This window comes from Lates calcarifer, linkage group LG4, assembly GCF_001640805.2.
Source record: "Lates calcarifer isolate ASB-BC8 linkage group LG4, TLL_Latcal_v3, whole genome shotgun sequence".
NCBI lineage: Eukaryota > Metazoa > Chordata > Actinopteri > Centropomidae > Lates > Lates calcarifer.
Genome location: NC_066836.1, coordinates 1946844 through 1962164, shown reverse-complemented (window position 1 = coordinate 1962164; position 15321 = coordinate 1946844). Strand labels below are relative to the sequence as shown.

Sequence of the window (15321 nt, the reverse complement as noted above, 5' to 3'; positions counted from 1 at the left end):
CTTGATTGTCCATCTGTAAGGTCAGTACTCAAGTAAGCTCTTTAAGATTTGAGCAATCTACGGCAGAATATGGACAATAAAAAAGTCTCCCTGAATCTTCTAATTGTTGATGTTTAAAGCTGACGGTTTTGTGAGTTTCGTGAGATCTCGCCAAAGTTTCTTAAAATATCAAAGGTTTCACACAATCTCACAAAAGTTTCTTGAGTTCTCAAGATAATTTTGCACAATTTTGCAAAGATCTTGAGAAAATTTTGTGAGATCTCATAAGAGTACATCTTTTTTTCCCAACCTTCAGATTTTTTATTTTGATTTATTTTTTACTCATGTCCCGTCATGGGCTCTGTACATCTGAGGTCAAAGTCAGAATCACTTACATGTGCGAGGCGGTCAAAGCGTGCAAAGAGTTCATTCAACATTCGCACCAGCTCCTGCGCCGACAGCGTCGTGGAGAGGTTTGTGAAGCCTTTAACATCTGCGAAAAGAATGCTGAATAAAATACGGAAATGTCACTTTAATATCCAGGTCAGTTCTTTAAAACCATTCAAATACTTTCAATCAGCTGGCACCAGTATTAGATTTAAGTGGCTGGTTTGAAACATGACTAACTGCAGCTAACTGCAGTTTCAACATCATTAATGAGAAAATTATCTACAGTTCTCAGAAAGCTCCCCTGACCAATCATGACCCAGAGCCTGACTGAGACTTACAGTATCAGTTTGACACTTTGGTAAAAAGACCTGATGTATATCATGCTCTACTGTGACTGAAGCTCAAATTTAAAAGCAACAATAGCCAGGATCTGATTTCTCTTTGACGAATCCTGTGTAAGAACAGCTTCCTAGAAACCAGGCTTGGATGTTAAAGAGGAAGCTGGACTGTACTGGGTGTTACTGGACACCACCAAGCCAATGTAGCCTCACAACAGTTTGTAAGATGAAGCACAAACTCTGAAATGTGATGCGTGATGTGGTTTTGTCAGAATATGTGAAGATCATGTTGCAGTTTTGGTGAAAAAGCTGCAGATGTTAGTGTCAGATTCAAGGGTAGGGTCAGGATTCAGTCCATTACAGACGACTGAATTTAGTTAACGTTCAGAAAAGAAAACAAAATGCCATCAGAAACATTTGTAGAAAAATACAGGATATGAACCTTTCTCACGGCACAAATTGACTTGTAAATGCAGAACAAGCACAGGTGGAACTGATGATACCACTGACGGTTTGATCCCAGGTGTTTCAGCTATGTGGGCTGATTAGACCTTGTCTCAAGACTCAGAATGACCTTAACTGACACCTCATGTTGCACTACATCTCCAGTAGCATGGTCTTGCTACGATTTGGACTTGATCCCTTAGATGAGAAATCTTACCATACCACAATATTATACTGACAACTGTTTTCTTCCAACAGTTTGTGTTTGTTCCTCTCGTGTTTCAGTCAGGGCCATAAATAAAATGTCTTTTCCATGCAGAGTTGGTGTGGAAGAACTTGACAGGCCTGACCTGACCTTAACCCCATCAACCCAACACCTTTGGGATGAGCTGGAGCACCAACTGTGAGCTCATTAGTGAGGCAGTGATTAGCTCGCCAGCTACAGTAATTTGCCAGCTATCTCTGCCAGTAGTCCCCGTGTCACTGCCGTTAAATCAACACAAAATGATACGACTGCGACTTTATAACGTCTCCTGAAATTCAAAGACGACTAAAATTCACTTTTACGGCTTTCTCACCACCATCCATATTTAATGTTTCTGCAGCTCCTCCAGTTCCTTTGTGTAGTTTGTATTGTAGATCCATCAACTCCAAAAATCAAGCATTTTTTAGTCTACACACTGAGTATAATACTGTCACTATATTGTCACACTAAACACTCAAATCCTGCTTACAATTTGCATATGGTATAAAATTGAGACACAGATTTACGACTGGATTTAGGCAAGAAATAAATCAAATAATGTGGTTAACAACCTCACCTGACATTCTCATAGCGGTGGATGTAGATTCTGTGAAACTGATGCTGGAGGTGTTCATCCTCTACATTTGTCATGTCGTTGATCATTTCCAAAACTACAAAACGTGGCAGGACTGATAACACCAGTCTCTCCTATGGGGAGGGGAGAAAGAGTCATATTAGTACAGCATCTCTTCAAGTCTGGGCTGAACAATTAATCAATTACGCAATTAAAATTGTGACCTTGATTCATTGCTCTGTGCAATCTCATTTCTAAGTGATTCTGCTGCGTTTTCATCAACTGAACGTGGTGAGTGTTGGTTTAGTTATACTAACGTTGACGTTTATCTAAATGTTTGTTACGTAATGATGTTGTTATGAAGCTAACGTTAGCCAGGTAACATTAGCTATGTAGCTACACAGCAAGTAGTTCAGTAAACAAGTGCAATTGACATATTGAAAAAAATCGCAAGAGAGAATCGTGATCTTAATTCTAAGCAAGAAAATCATGATTCTTATTTTTTCCCAGAATCAAACTGAAATCATTTGCTGTTATGGAGAGAGATATTCTACCAAGTCTTAATATGTTTCCAATACAAATCAACACCAGGAATTTTCTAGGATCATATCCCTTATTCTTCTTTCGCAGTGACACCTCTGAGATCTAACAATAAGTTCAAAAACGTTTTAGAATGAATAAGAAAATGTCAAGATTAAGGGTAAAAAGGAATTAAATGGAGACACAAGTCAAAAACACGAGCGAAAAAAGCTTGTAGAAACAAATTACATAAAGGTCTGTCTGTAAGAAATAAATTAAAAGATGACTCTGACTCTGCCAGCCTAAGCTTCTCGAGCAGGATCCTGCAAAGCCCCCAGGCCCTGCAGAAACACAACACAAGCAACCGAATTTGTCCTGTGTGTTTTTTTTACCACTTGGCAGAAGCAGAAACAGATTTGGAGTGGGAGAAATGCAGCATCCCTTTGTTATTTTTATTTTATTTATTTATTTATTCATTTTTGGCCCCTGGGATCTGCACCGGCGCCAAGCAACTGCCTCCTTCAGATACTGAATACATTAAAAACCACGACTCAAGTTTCTCTACCCCAGAAATCATGTGAGGTTATGTCAGCAGAGAACACGTTTAAAAACCCAGCTGGTCTCTGATAGTTCAGACCGACAGAGGGACCCGTCTAATACCTGGAAAGAATCCAATGGGGTTTGATTTGTTCATTCTACTCTAAATAAAATAAACTTGTTTCAAGAATTTTCTACAGTGATTTTCTTGATTTCAGTGGAGCTGATGATCATTATAAATGAGTCTGATCTGGAAATGAGTGAACATATCAAAACCCAAAAGAAGAATTATTTCTGAATTATTAAAAACAGCGACATCTTAAAGAATCTGCCTCTAATTCTTTCACTTTAGATTTAAATGTGTTTTATTTAATTAAATGTGACTTTATGAAAGAACAAACCAACGACAAGAACCAGCTGCTGAACCACAGGAAGGACTTCACTGTCTTTCCTCCTGAGTTTCTGATCACTTTATGTCGTGCTACGGTTTGTTACACTGCGACACGTTAGGTGAATATGACCTCTTCCTTTGGATCACGGTGCCGTTTAAGGACGATTTATCGCATTTTAACCGAAACTGTGATTTTAACTCGTGATTATTTTTACTCCTGACTCTGTTCCAGTGGTTTATCACGTCACATGTTGTCCCTGTGTGACAGGACAACTCGCCATTAACAATGGTCCATGAGTATACTTGTAAAATATCACATTTTAAATGAATAGCATATTTGCATTAGAAAGTCACGTTTTATTAATGTATAATATCTTAGTTGTGTCAAGTTATATCTAGGTGCTGTATTTATTTACGTTTGGAAATGGAAATGTAGTAATGCTGAAGTAATGCTCCATCACATGTTTATATAGTTGATACTGAACTGAAGCTGGACTTTTAAAAATGATACCACAAATCAAATCGCTGTCAGACCTGTGAAATCTGTCAGTTAAATGTGTAAAAAAGTGAAAATCGTTCAGCCCTGGTTCAGACTAAATGTCCAGCCTCCCTGAGGACTGAGTGAGGCTGCATGACGCTGTCTGAGAGCTGTGGAGAGGCTCTTCAGACCTCGAGCACAACCTCTCCATTCAGCCTGTGCCGTAACAGATACACATCTATCTTCATTCATTCATGTCGCCCTGAATGACAAACAGTCCAGAGATGCTGGAAGTCTCAGGTCTGGACTGGATCCACAGCTGGAGGAGCTGAGGCTGCCTGGACATCTCCTCTACCTGAATCTCTGTCAGCTGATGGTGTAAAGTGTAACTGTGTCAGGAGAGCAGGTGTTTGTGTTGTTCAGCTGCCTCTGTTGTTTTCCTGTCGGTATCTGTGCAGGAAAGCAGAGCATTGTGCCCCCCCCCAAATTAAGGTCTAGACAGACAAACATTTCAGTGGAGCGTTGCTAATGCTTCGGCTGCTGCGTTGCTACCAAACGCTCCGGGGTCTGGTGGTGGAGAGTCACTGCAAGAAATGTTGATCTTTTTCGTCTTGAATTCAGGAAAGTTTAGTTTCTAGTCTCAGAGACGTTTCATCGTGGCGTCACATCTGTCGATCAGGATGTAGCTGAGTTTACACACAAACTTTTAATCCCTTTAATGATCACAAAATGTCCCGTGCATTAAAAGCTACTTATCACAACCCAGTCAGATAAATATTATATATTAGTTATATCAGTTTTTGCATAATATGTTTACCCAAATCTCCACCTGAAGTTTGGAGGCTACGGTCATTTTAACACCTTAACTTTAACTCAGATTAACGAGGAAACTGAAACCCTCGATTTTATATCTTAACATTTCCAATCACCACAAGAACAAAAACAGTTGAGTTTAAACAACTCTAAACTCCTCTCTAAATGCATTTACTAATGTATTTTGAATGATATTTATATCCTAAAGGTAACTAGGGTTTCCAAAATTTCCAGTGAATTTCTGGAATTAATAGGAAAATATGAAGATTAACAGGAATTTACAGGAATCAATGGGAATTAACTGGAAATTTGGAGTCATTAATACAACATATCACATTTAACTGAGATCTTTTTATGCGATCGATCAGTATCAGCTCAGTATCTGTTAAAAAGTGACAAATTGTGACTTAAAGAACAAAGAATCACTGGTTTAAATACAAAAGTTCTCTCAAATTAATTAATGTCAAAGGAGTAAGTGTTTGAGTTGAACATTTCTTGCAGTGTGGACAGTTGACGGGGGGCTGTGGTGTTTGTGTTTGCTCCACTGGACATGGTCTCTGGTTTGGACAGCTGAGAGCCAGCGGACTCTGTGTCAGATTAGCTTTGAAAGTCATTAGCGCAGCTTGATTTTAGCCCGGAGCTGAAGCCCTGCAGCGGCTCACTGACTTCTTCATTCAGATTCTGTTAAAGGTTCACCAGAAAACACTTTGTTCCTTTTGTCCTGTTTTTTTATTGTCACTGGTGGAGGGTTTTCAGATTCAAATCAGTGCTTTTAGATCACATTTAATGACTTAAATGGATCCATATTCATTATTTGTGCTGCTGCACTTAACTGTAGGGGGTTTATTCAAAAACAATAAAGATCTGTTTCTTTAAAGATGCATTATTACTCTCACATCGCTGCTGTTTGTACAAAGTCTTTTTATTGGAGGGTGTTTACACACACTTTGAGTTTGTGGTTTGCACAATTGAATTAGTTCCAATCACAATTTCCCAGTCGGAATCAAAACAACAAGCTGAAAGACACTAAAACGCCCTGTGGAGCTGACACTACAGGTCCCTATGAGCAACCTCTGTCACATTACACACAACCATATCAATTAGAGCAGCTTCTGCAGCCTTTGTCTGCTTTCTGTTCCTGTTGCTGTCCTCAGATCACCGTCGCTCTTTAAAATCATACACAGTGTACTGAGAAGACACCAACAGAGAAGGCAGCTCTGTTCCTACAACATGTTGACAGAAATACCAGGCAATGATTGGTTCACATTAAGGCAATCTGCTCAGGCTGGGGGGGGCTCCTCCTCACTCTATTACAACCATCCCAGAGCTTATCAGAGCCGAACCCTTCCAGGAAACACGACCCTGTAAAAGCTTTTCTCAGAGCCTCAGCGTCCACTCCGCTGTGTAAACAAAGCTCACTATCTGTCACTGTGTGTGTGTCCGTGTGTGTCTGCTGCACTGGATCGATGCAGCGGCCATGTTGTTCTCCTCCCAGCGAGACTCATTAGCTGAGCTGCTAACGTTCGCTTCTGTCAGCTGAAATCTATCAATCACTTTTCTGCCTTTATCAAACCTCACGCTGAACAACAGGAAGTAAAAACACATCAGTCCACACATCACACTGTTAGATCAGATGTCATGACCGATGACATACTGTTTCCTGCTCCAACTTCTCTGAATCTCTTTTATTTGATGCTGCAGTGCATCTAAGGTTTGCTAGGTTAGCTAGTGAACGTTAGCACCCACTGGCATCAAACTGTGTTTTTCTTCATTCGTTTAAAAATAAGTTATCAACCATTTCCTCTTGTCTTCCTCGTCACGGTGAAAGCAGCAGAATGACACTGAATAGTTTTTTGAACTCAGATCTGTTCAAACAACACGGGACACAGCACGGCGACATCTTGAAAACAGGAGGTCTAACCTAGCACAAAATAGAATTAAAAGACAACACAAGCCGTGGACTCACCTGTCTCTGGTTTTCTGTCTCGAGTCGCAGTCGAGCCTCGATGCAGCGTCGCGTCTCCAGAAAGGCCTGACGCTGAGCCCGGTCGGACAGGTAACTGATGAATATCCCAGCAGTGTTCATACACATGAACAACACAGCCTGAGCCGCTACCTGAAACACAAAGAGACACACTGAGGATGAGATCACAGTTCATCAAACAACCAGAGAAAAAGACGACTTTTCTGTATTGTCTCTACTTGGAAACAAAAACCACACGATTCAGGATTCAGTGAGCTGTTGTACTACACATTTCCTCATGAAATCTTTTGTTCCAATGTTAGAGCTAAGATCTCACTTAAGATCGACTGCACTGTGCATTATAAAGAATCCTGAACACTGAACAGAGCTTCTTTCACGACCTCACGCTTCACTTCAGATTTAAGATGTATAGATTCATATAAATAAAATATAACCTCCTGACACTTGGTGACATGATGCAACATGAAAGAACAGTGTGTTCACTGTGTTCCAGACACATCGGACTCCATTTATGTTTGTGGTAATGTAACTTAAGCGTTATGCAGCCATTAATAATAAATATAAAAGAAGAATAAAGAGTCTTCTGTTTTATGTGTTTGCAGACAAACGGCTTCATTCATCCACAGGTGATTCGCCTCTTCCTGCATGTATCGAATATTCCCAGTACAAACTGTGATGTGGTTTGACTGGATGTCTTCTAGGCTGAAGACCCTGTCATGAATAATTGTCTAAGTCCTAATTCACTTTTGAAGGCATTTGACAAAACACATCAGTCTCATCAGGACATGAACTGAAGATTCAATGGCTGAGGGGAAGTTGTGAAAACTGCAGGAGCGCCACCAGATCGAGTTTTCTGGCTCAAATCCCTGTTTTAGTTCAGATTGTCTCATCTGCCAAAGTCAGGGCAGCGTGGTCTCGTTCGTAGCTTTATTACAACATGCTACATCTGGACCGTTGAAAGAACTACAAACCTCCGACCACGCTAACATTCAAGACCTAAACGTAAGCTATTAAACTTTTTAGGACTCTGTGGAAACCCTGCTAAGTTCACACGTTTTACTTAATTACATCAATTTCATTTACAGCGAATAGAAGTAGCTTCTGTGAGTTGTTCAGATCAACAACGAGGGAACTAAATGTTGCCATAGTTCACACGAAAGCTTTTTCTGTAGCAAATCAGTGAGAGTAAAGTCACTGCTAAAATAACCTGAACCTATAGTCTATACCTTACCTGCAACTGAACTGGGTCAAGATCAGATTAAAAATTAACAATAGGCATGTCTTTGTTGTGACACTGACGAGTCAATGAGCCAGGACGTCCATGGACAAGAGATGAGAACACAGAGATGGGGAACATCTGAAACCGGATCAGATGGGGATACAGAGTAAAAAGAAAAAAAACAGGTCACTGATTGTCATCAAACATGTGAAAAGCTCCTCTATTATGTTTTAACCGATCACCAGCCAATGTTCTGCAGCTGTGGAAAACTGCCAGAACTATGAGAAGTTAGACTCACACATTTTCTGTCACTGAAGTCTTTTTAAACAATAACTACGTGAAAAGCAAAGTTAAACATACAACTACACAATCTCCTACTGAGACACTTTCCATGGGAAGTTAAGATGGGGAATTTCAGAAATATTTCGAGTTGGAAACTTTCCGTGGGAATTAACAGGAATTAGCTGGGAATTTGGGGTAATATATACAAACTTTTTGTTTTGTCATCAACAGACATGCAAAGAAATACAAATTTTTAAAAATGAAATTTTGACTTTGACTGATTCTTTCATTTAACGACCAAAAAAAAAAAAAAAACATGGTGTTAGCTATCTTATAGTTAGTATATCTGATTTACCTGCTAGCTAACAGCAATTTCCAAACGTTAATCAAGGTAATGGTTCGTTTCATTTGGTCACATGTCGATGGCATCAGCATTGTGTTTTCCAGAAGCGTCAAATTTAACTTTTTATCCACTTCTAAGCCCCATTTTTAAAATATCTTGGTATATAATGACCTATACCTTATGACTACACACCTCTATGTTTTCACCTCATCTAAAAATAAGTCATTAAGTTTTAATCTTCAGTTCACGTTCAATCCAAACATATTTGTTTTGATCTTTGACTGAGAAACATGAATGAAAGAGAACTAAAGTTGTGGGCAAACGAATCAACTAGAAAGCAGGATTTCATATTTAAAGTTAATTTTAAGATACAAATTATTCAACTGTGTGAACATAACAGGTATTGTGAGAGCACAGTTTAGTAATTCAGAGCGTAATTTGTAAAGTGAGGCACAAATTACCAATTTGAGGGTAAATTTATCAGCCTCAGTAGATTCCTGCTCTGTAACACTCCAATAAAAACACATCAGTGACTCAGAAAAACACAGCTGTCCTCTTTAATTCTGTGAGAGATGACTTTATAAAGACAGAAAGCTTTCATCAGCCACGATCCTGTAAAAAAGAGCGGCTCGTTCCTACTAAACCGACAGAAAGCAGAGCTGATGTAACACTCTGCAACACCGCCGCCGTCCTCCTCAGCTGCATGAGGGATTTCACCCCCCCCCACACCCGGCCTGCTGGAGCTTTACATGACGCAAAGTGTTAGAACAGGTTGGCCGAGAGTTCAACACATCTCACAGAGGAAAGCCCTCAACTGCTTCCACCTCGCTGCTTCACACACTTCAAATGAGCCCGAGATGTGACACTGAACTGTTTTAGAGCCAAAATGGTGGAGAGCGAAACAGTGTTTATCTCCAGTTTCCTCGTGGGACGAAGCTCGTGTGAGAGTATGGGGAGTAATTACAGTCGCAGACAAGTCTGGACAGGTCCTGAGCATCTGCTACCACCGTCTACTGTATCTCGAAAGGTCACCAAGGACTGAGGCTTTATTGCCACACAAAAAAAATGCTCAAAGCAAATAGACTGTACTGCTACTACTGTATCTGCAGAAAGCTGATAGGGTTCCAGATCAATATGTGATGATTACTCACCCGGGTGAGGAGATTTCTGGGTTTTAAAACTCATCCTCTGACCCTGTACAAGCAGAGCTAGATTAACAGCCTCATGGCAAAGCGGGAAACTTTCCCAGGCGCCCCAGAACTCCAGGGGTCTGTTTGGGAATAAGCACCACAAAAGAAGAAAATGATCTCACATGATAAAAAGCCTTAAGATAGAGGGATCCTAAACTCTCAAAGAACAGGAACAAATAACTACACTGGTGATTCAGATATGTTTCCTCCTGCTCATCCCTAGCTTATGTGCTGCATTTGTTGGACTCAGGAAGTCCTTTAAATAATCAGCTGGAATAATTTGTCATCTTGTTCTGGCCTGGTGATCAACATAGAAAAACTGTACAAACTGCACAAAGAGAGGGAGAATCGAGGGTTAATATCGGCCCAGCAGCTCATGTTGGCTGTTTCCTTAAAGGGCAATAAAGCCACGCTCCAAAGACCTACTACTAGCACAACAAGACACAACTAAAATGAAAGAGATGGAAAAAAAAAACAATAAATAAGGACCATAAATTATTAGATAAAAGCAAACACAAACACCAGAACCAGAAACAATGCTTTTTATCTCAACCAGACTATTGACAGACTGGCAGATTTTCCACTGGACATTTTGGCCGGTGAGGATTTCATCTGTCGTACAACAACACATGATACCGGCCAAACGCTGGCTAATGTAAACTCTGATATCACTGTAGCATCAAAGGGTGTCCACATACTTGTCCACATAAACTTGTGTGTTTAGTTACAGCTCCGGAGAGTCTGTCTTTATGGTTAAATATTTCATAACTTTCCCTGAAAAAGACGTGTAGTCCAGACACCTGTAATAAAAGCACAGCCATGAGCAGCACCTTATCTTCCTATCTCCAAATGTTTTATTAAACCACTCATTTTTTGTTAGTCTGACACAAAAATATTAAGTAGCATCCACCAAAACATTCCCCTACTTCCTGTATTAATCATAAACTGCAGATTTATCCAGTATAAGCGATGCTTCCCAGGCAGACTGAGCTGTTCGGATGACAAACGTCGGTGACTCAGTGCAATTCAGCCTCTAAAGCTTAGAAAACAGCCTGTTTTCCAAAAATACATAAATGCCATGGCAGGTTTATTATTCCAGAATTTAGCATGGTGATATTTCTCCTCTTCACTCACTTTTGGATAAAAGAGGAGAAATATTAACACGAGGCACACTGTAAATCAAAGTGATGGTGATAGAATCTGCCCCTGTCCACTGTCAGTTTTTTGTTTTCTTTAAGGAGAAAATGCTTTCACTCTCACACTGGAGGCAGAATCGTGTCACCGCTGATAAAAACCTCAAACAGACAGTTCAGTGTCCTCCGTCGCTGAGAGAGAAGCTCTGAAGTGCTCCGCCACTGTTTTTCCTCTGCAGTGAAATTGCTGCACTAAGAGCACATTTCAAGAGGACGGGGAGAAAAAAACAGAGCGTGAAGAGGAGGGGATTTTCTGATTTCTGCTGCTCTCAACAGGCAAATGATTTGTGGAGAGAGAGTTGACATTTTATAAAAAAAAGGGCTTTCCCCAGCTGCCCAAAGGCCTTTCCACCGCTCCAGATCAGTGACGGTGTTAACTGAGAGGACGAGTCACATGGTCGGAGATGTGGATTGAGAATAAAGTAAATTGATTTATTTTATCTGAGACAGACATTTGATAAGCATTTACTCTCTGAGTAATTCCCCACAATGCCAGCGTACAGTGCATAAACTGATCCGCAGAGTTTCATTAAGACTCAACGATTCTGCTGCATTTTCATCAGGGAAACAGCTGCATCTAAACAAATGCTCCTATCATGTGCCGTAACACCATGTGATGTCAACTATTCAATGCATCAGTCATAAGACCATGATAACAATCCGCTCCGGTATCAGGAGAGTCCTACCTGCTGAGAGCTGCATGCTAGTCACGAGAACAGACACATCTGAAGTGGAAGCTATCTCTGTTGTGGCGAGTTAAAATGAACTGACAGTGTCAGCAGCCCGGCAGGAGAGACACGGTGTGTTGGATTTCATAACTGAGCTGTGAACAAGACGCCAACTTTACGTCTGCTTTTAAACTGTAATCTTAAACCAAACGAAGGATTTTTGTCATCGGACGTCTGGATTCTCAGTAATCAGACAAACAAGCTGAGAAAACAGCCACTCTTGACGTCCTGTGTCCACCCGAGAACGTTCCATGTTTAACATAAAACTGTTTTATTCATGTTTTTACTGATTTTAATCACTTGATCGGTTTGTTTTGGAGAGGAGGAGACCTGTGTGGATAATTCAGCTCCCAATAAAAACCTCCTGAACCATGAGCACTGAAAGAATCCTGACCTGAATACAAGCTAACGTAACAGCACCGGAAAAACAATGATTTTAACAAGAAACTACTTAAATCAATGTTTTTTCCTGTTTTATTAATCGTTTGTTTTTGGAGAGGAGGAGACCTCTGAGGATATTTCGTAAACACATACAAGTCTGTAAACATGTTTGGGAAAAACAGGTCAACTCAAAGACGTTTCAGTTTGATTTACATGGTCAAAAACACTGCAGACGGGGCCTTTAAGGGTTGATTCAGTGAGACTGTTTTAATATCCTCTGACGACGGTGGAGGCGGTCATTAATTCAGCGTAGGCGGGCTGCCTCCACTTTAAAAACTGCTTCAGGAAACACAGCATGTTACCAAAAAGAAAAATGTGTGTCTCGCATTCAAAACTGAATGTGTGTAGGAGTATCAGAGGATTTTTCCTTTAAGCTACACACACACATACAGAGCCATGTTTCTCACAGCCTTCTCCCCTGAGGCTCTTCACTGTTTCTGAGGAGCCTCCCAGTGCATTACGGTGTGTTACTGTGTTGTTGTGAATCTCTCCCAGGACGCCATCAGCACTGATTCAATTTCTTGGTCGCCCCCTCCCTGAAGGCCCCTGCTCCTCCCACGGAGACGAAAATTAAAAACCCCCATAAGCCTCGGCAGCTGTGACAGCTGTGGCGGCGTCCATGTTGTTTTGGAAAAGGAGCAGCGCCCGCCGCTCACCATTTAAAGGGCATCAGCACGGAGGCTGCGGCGCTCTCATTAAAGGAAAATGCCAGTGATGTGGATGTTTTTAACAAGGCCTCATTAAGAGCAGTGGGCCAGGAAGAGACACAGCTTTACAAACAGCTACATGGAAAATAATCAGGCAGGGTTAATAATAGTAATAATTATCATAATGTTTTTTCATTTGATTCAAGGGATGAGTAGTGGCATACAGTGCGACATGGAAAATAAACACACACATCTGTAGGCAGATACAAGTCTGCCCTTCAGATATCATTCAGATTTAAGCAGGAAAAAAAAACACCTACTCCTGACCTTGGGAACACACGACTCAAACCTCAATTTTTTCTGGAGCTTTCAACTCCCATGTAAACTAGGGCTGTCACTTCATTCGGTAAGAAGTTCATATTCAAGCTGTTCTGGTGCATCAGACCATTTGAAGCAGTTTGCTTCTGATCCAGCAGAGGGCGGTCTATCAGCTCGACCTACTGCAGACCTCCCACTAAGCTAACAATAATGCAGTGTCGTATTGTTACGAAAATTAAGGACAATAGTGGGAGTCGTCCTGAGAAGCAGTGTGTGGGTTCTACACTGTGGAACGTGTCATGAGTCATGAATAAGGTTTGTCGACTTTGTTACTCTGCAATAAAAAAATCTGCAGAGTCACCTGCTAGCTTACCAGCTTAGCTTAGCGGAAGCAGCACAGATGAGCAGAGCAGCAAGTTAATAAAGTAACGAAAATACTGATAATGTGTCCTGGCCTGTGCACGGAATCACCCACTACTCACTATAAAGTAGCCATTTTGTAGTGCTGTCCAAATGTACAGTGAGAGTTACTAAACCCTACATACTGAACTCATAGTATCCCACAATGCACTGTGAAAAGTGGTGAACAACAAATGGTCACTAGCCCAATTATATCCCATCATGCATTGTGTTTGTGCTGTGAAAGAGCACAGAAATGGCCCAAAGGCAAGTTTTATATTGAAAGATCTTTGAATTTCCTCGTCGTTGAATTGTTCTGAACAAAGTGTAATTGTGCGAAAGCAATTAACGTAATTAACGTGAGAGAAAACAACGTGAGTAGTGTCTGAAAGTGTGAGTGATTTCAGACAAAGTCCTGGTGTCATATTTTGATGTGACGGAGGCAAGAAACTGCAGAATAATTTGTGAAAGTCATCATTTAATACAGCAAAATAAAACGGGGGATACCCACCCAGCATCAGTATTTCAGAGCATCAGTTACTGGAGTTATCATATTAAATTCACAGAGCAGACTCTGCACAATTACAGAGATACTCAAGGAAAAGGACTCACAGCAACACCGCCAGGCTTAAAAGCTGTCGGGCCACCTCAGTTTAACCTGCTCTTAGTATCTGATGACAGCTGTATGAAAACCTGTGAGAGGAGCAGCCGGGCTGAGAGCGAGCAGAGCTAAAAAACCTCCTCCCCCCTCGATGCTGCTGCCAGCGCTGGTCTCTGCAGAAAACACTCCTCTGCCAAACGGAGGGATTTTACTGTGTGGCTCTGAGGTACAGAGGAGGAGAGCGAATGATTAACTCAGCTTCACACGCTCGGTTATCTGCCGACGGACTAGATGAAGGTATTCCAGAGTCAACACGGGCCGTCAAAAGATATTACATTTTAAATTTAACATGACATGGACGGCCTCAATTAATAATTCATAACCCGGGTGCAATATCGCTCTGATGTTTGCAGACAGACGTTGTAGAACTGAAGCTGTGTGTTTTCTACCGGTCATGGTCACTGCCTCTGTTTTCTTTACATTAAACCTTTACATCTAAAAGGAATCAACCTTATCTAACTTTGATGAATCTGATTTATAACCTGGACAGGACCTCAGTCTGTCACATGAAGAATAAAGAAGACCACAAATCTAACAGCTCCTGCCAGTACAAGCCTTACACAGCACTGGGTATCAGTAATTAGCAGAATTAAACAAGGATGTTCCCAATCTGCTAAACGACGATCGGCCAAATAGAAGCTGATGTGCTTCCAAATTGTGCTTATTTTAAAGTTTAGATGATGTTAAAACTGCTGTCTAACCCAGTGAATGACTGACTCGATTAATAATAGTGTGCGTCATCTGAGCTGTTTTGGGTTAAAACAGTCACTTTGCCTCAGGTTAAAAAAAACCTCCACAGAACTGCTACTACATTTATATTTCAGTGTTTTGTTAATGGTCTGAAGAGCATTTTAAATCCAGTTTAGAAAGACTCTACACAAATATTATCAATGCTACACTGTACACTTCTCTTGCATATATTTTAGCTGCAGAATAAGGAATTATCCTGTCTGTAAAATCACCGACAGACTTATTTTTTCTCCAACAGAGTCCTGCAGGGATGCACAGAACTTATTTCAAACATTCAACCAAAAACACACTGAATTTGAAGGAGGAGGGAACCAGGAGTGCTAACATGCTCACGTGCTAACGTGCTAATGTATTTCCGAGTAGGTCTCATTCCTGTAGCACTTCGTATGTTTGTTTCCTCTTAAATGTTGAAAAACCCTTAAAGGAACCTACTACAGACAAAGTAGAGGAACGACTAAC

General features: G+C 40.8%; 1 protein-coding gene across 2 annotated transcripts in view; it reads right to left on the bottom strand.

Moving 5' to 3' along the window:
- adcy8 (adenylate cyclase 8 (brain)) overlaps nucleotides 1–15321 on the bottom strand; it is a 78607-nt gene that overhangs the window by 41358 nt on the left and 21928 nt on the right. For both annotated transcript variants that reach the window (XM_018674927.2, XM_018674926.2), the window contains exons 2-4: nucleotides 6674–6823; nucleotides 1973–2103; nucleotides 375–486 (exon numbers count right to left, since the gene is read on the bottom strand). In XM_018674927.2, the coding sequence (XP_018530443.1) occupies nucleotides 375–486; nucleotides 1973–2103; nucleotides 6674–6823 (393 nt within the window). The remainder of the gene's footprint in view (nucleotides 1–374; nucleotides 487–1972; nucleotides 2104–6673; nucleotides 6824–15321) is intronic.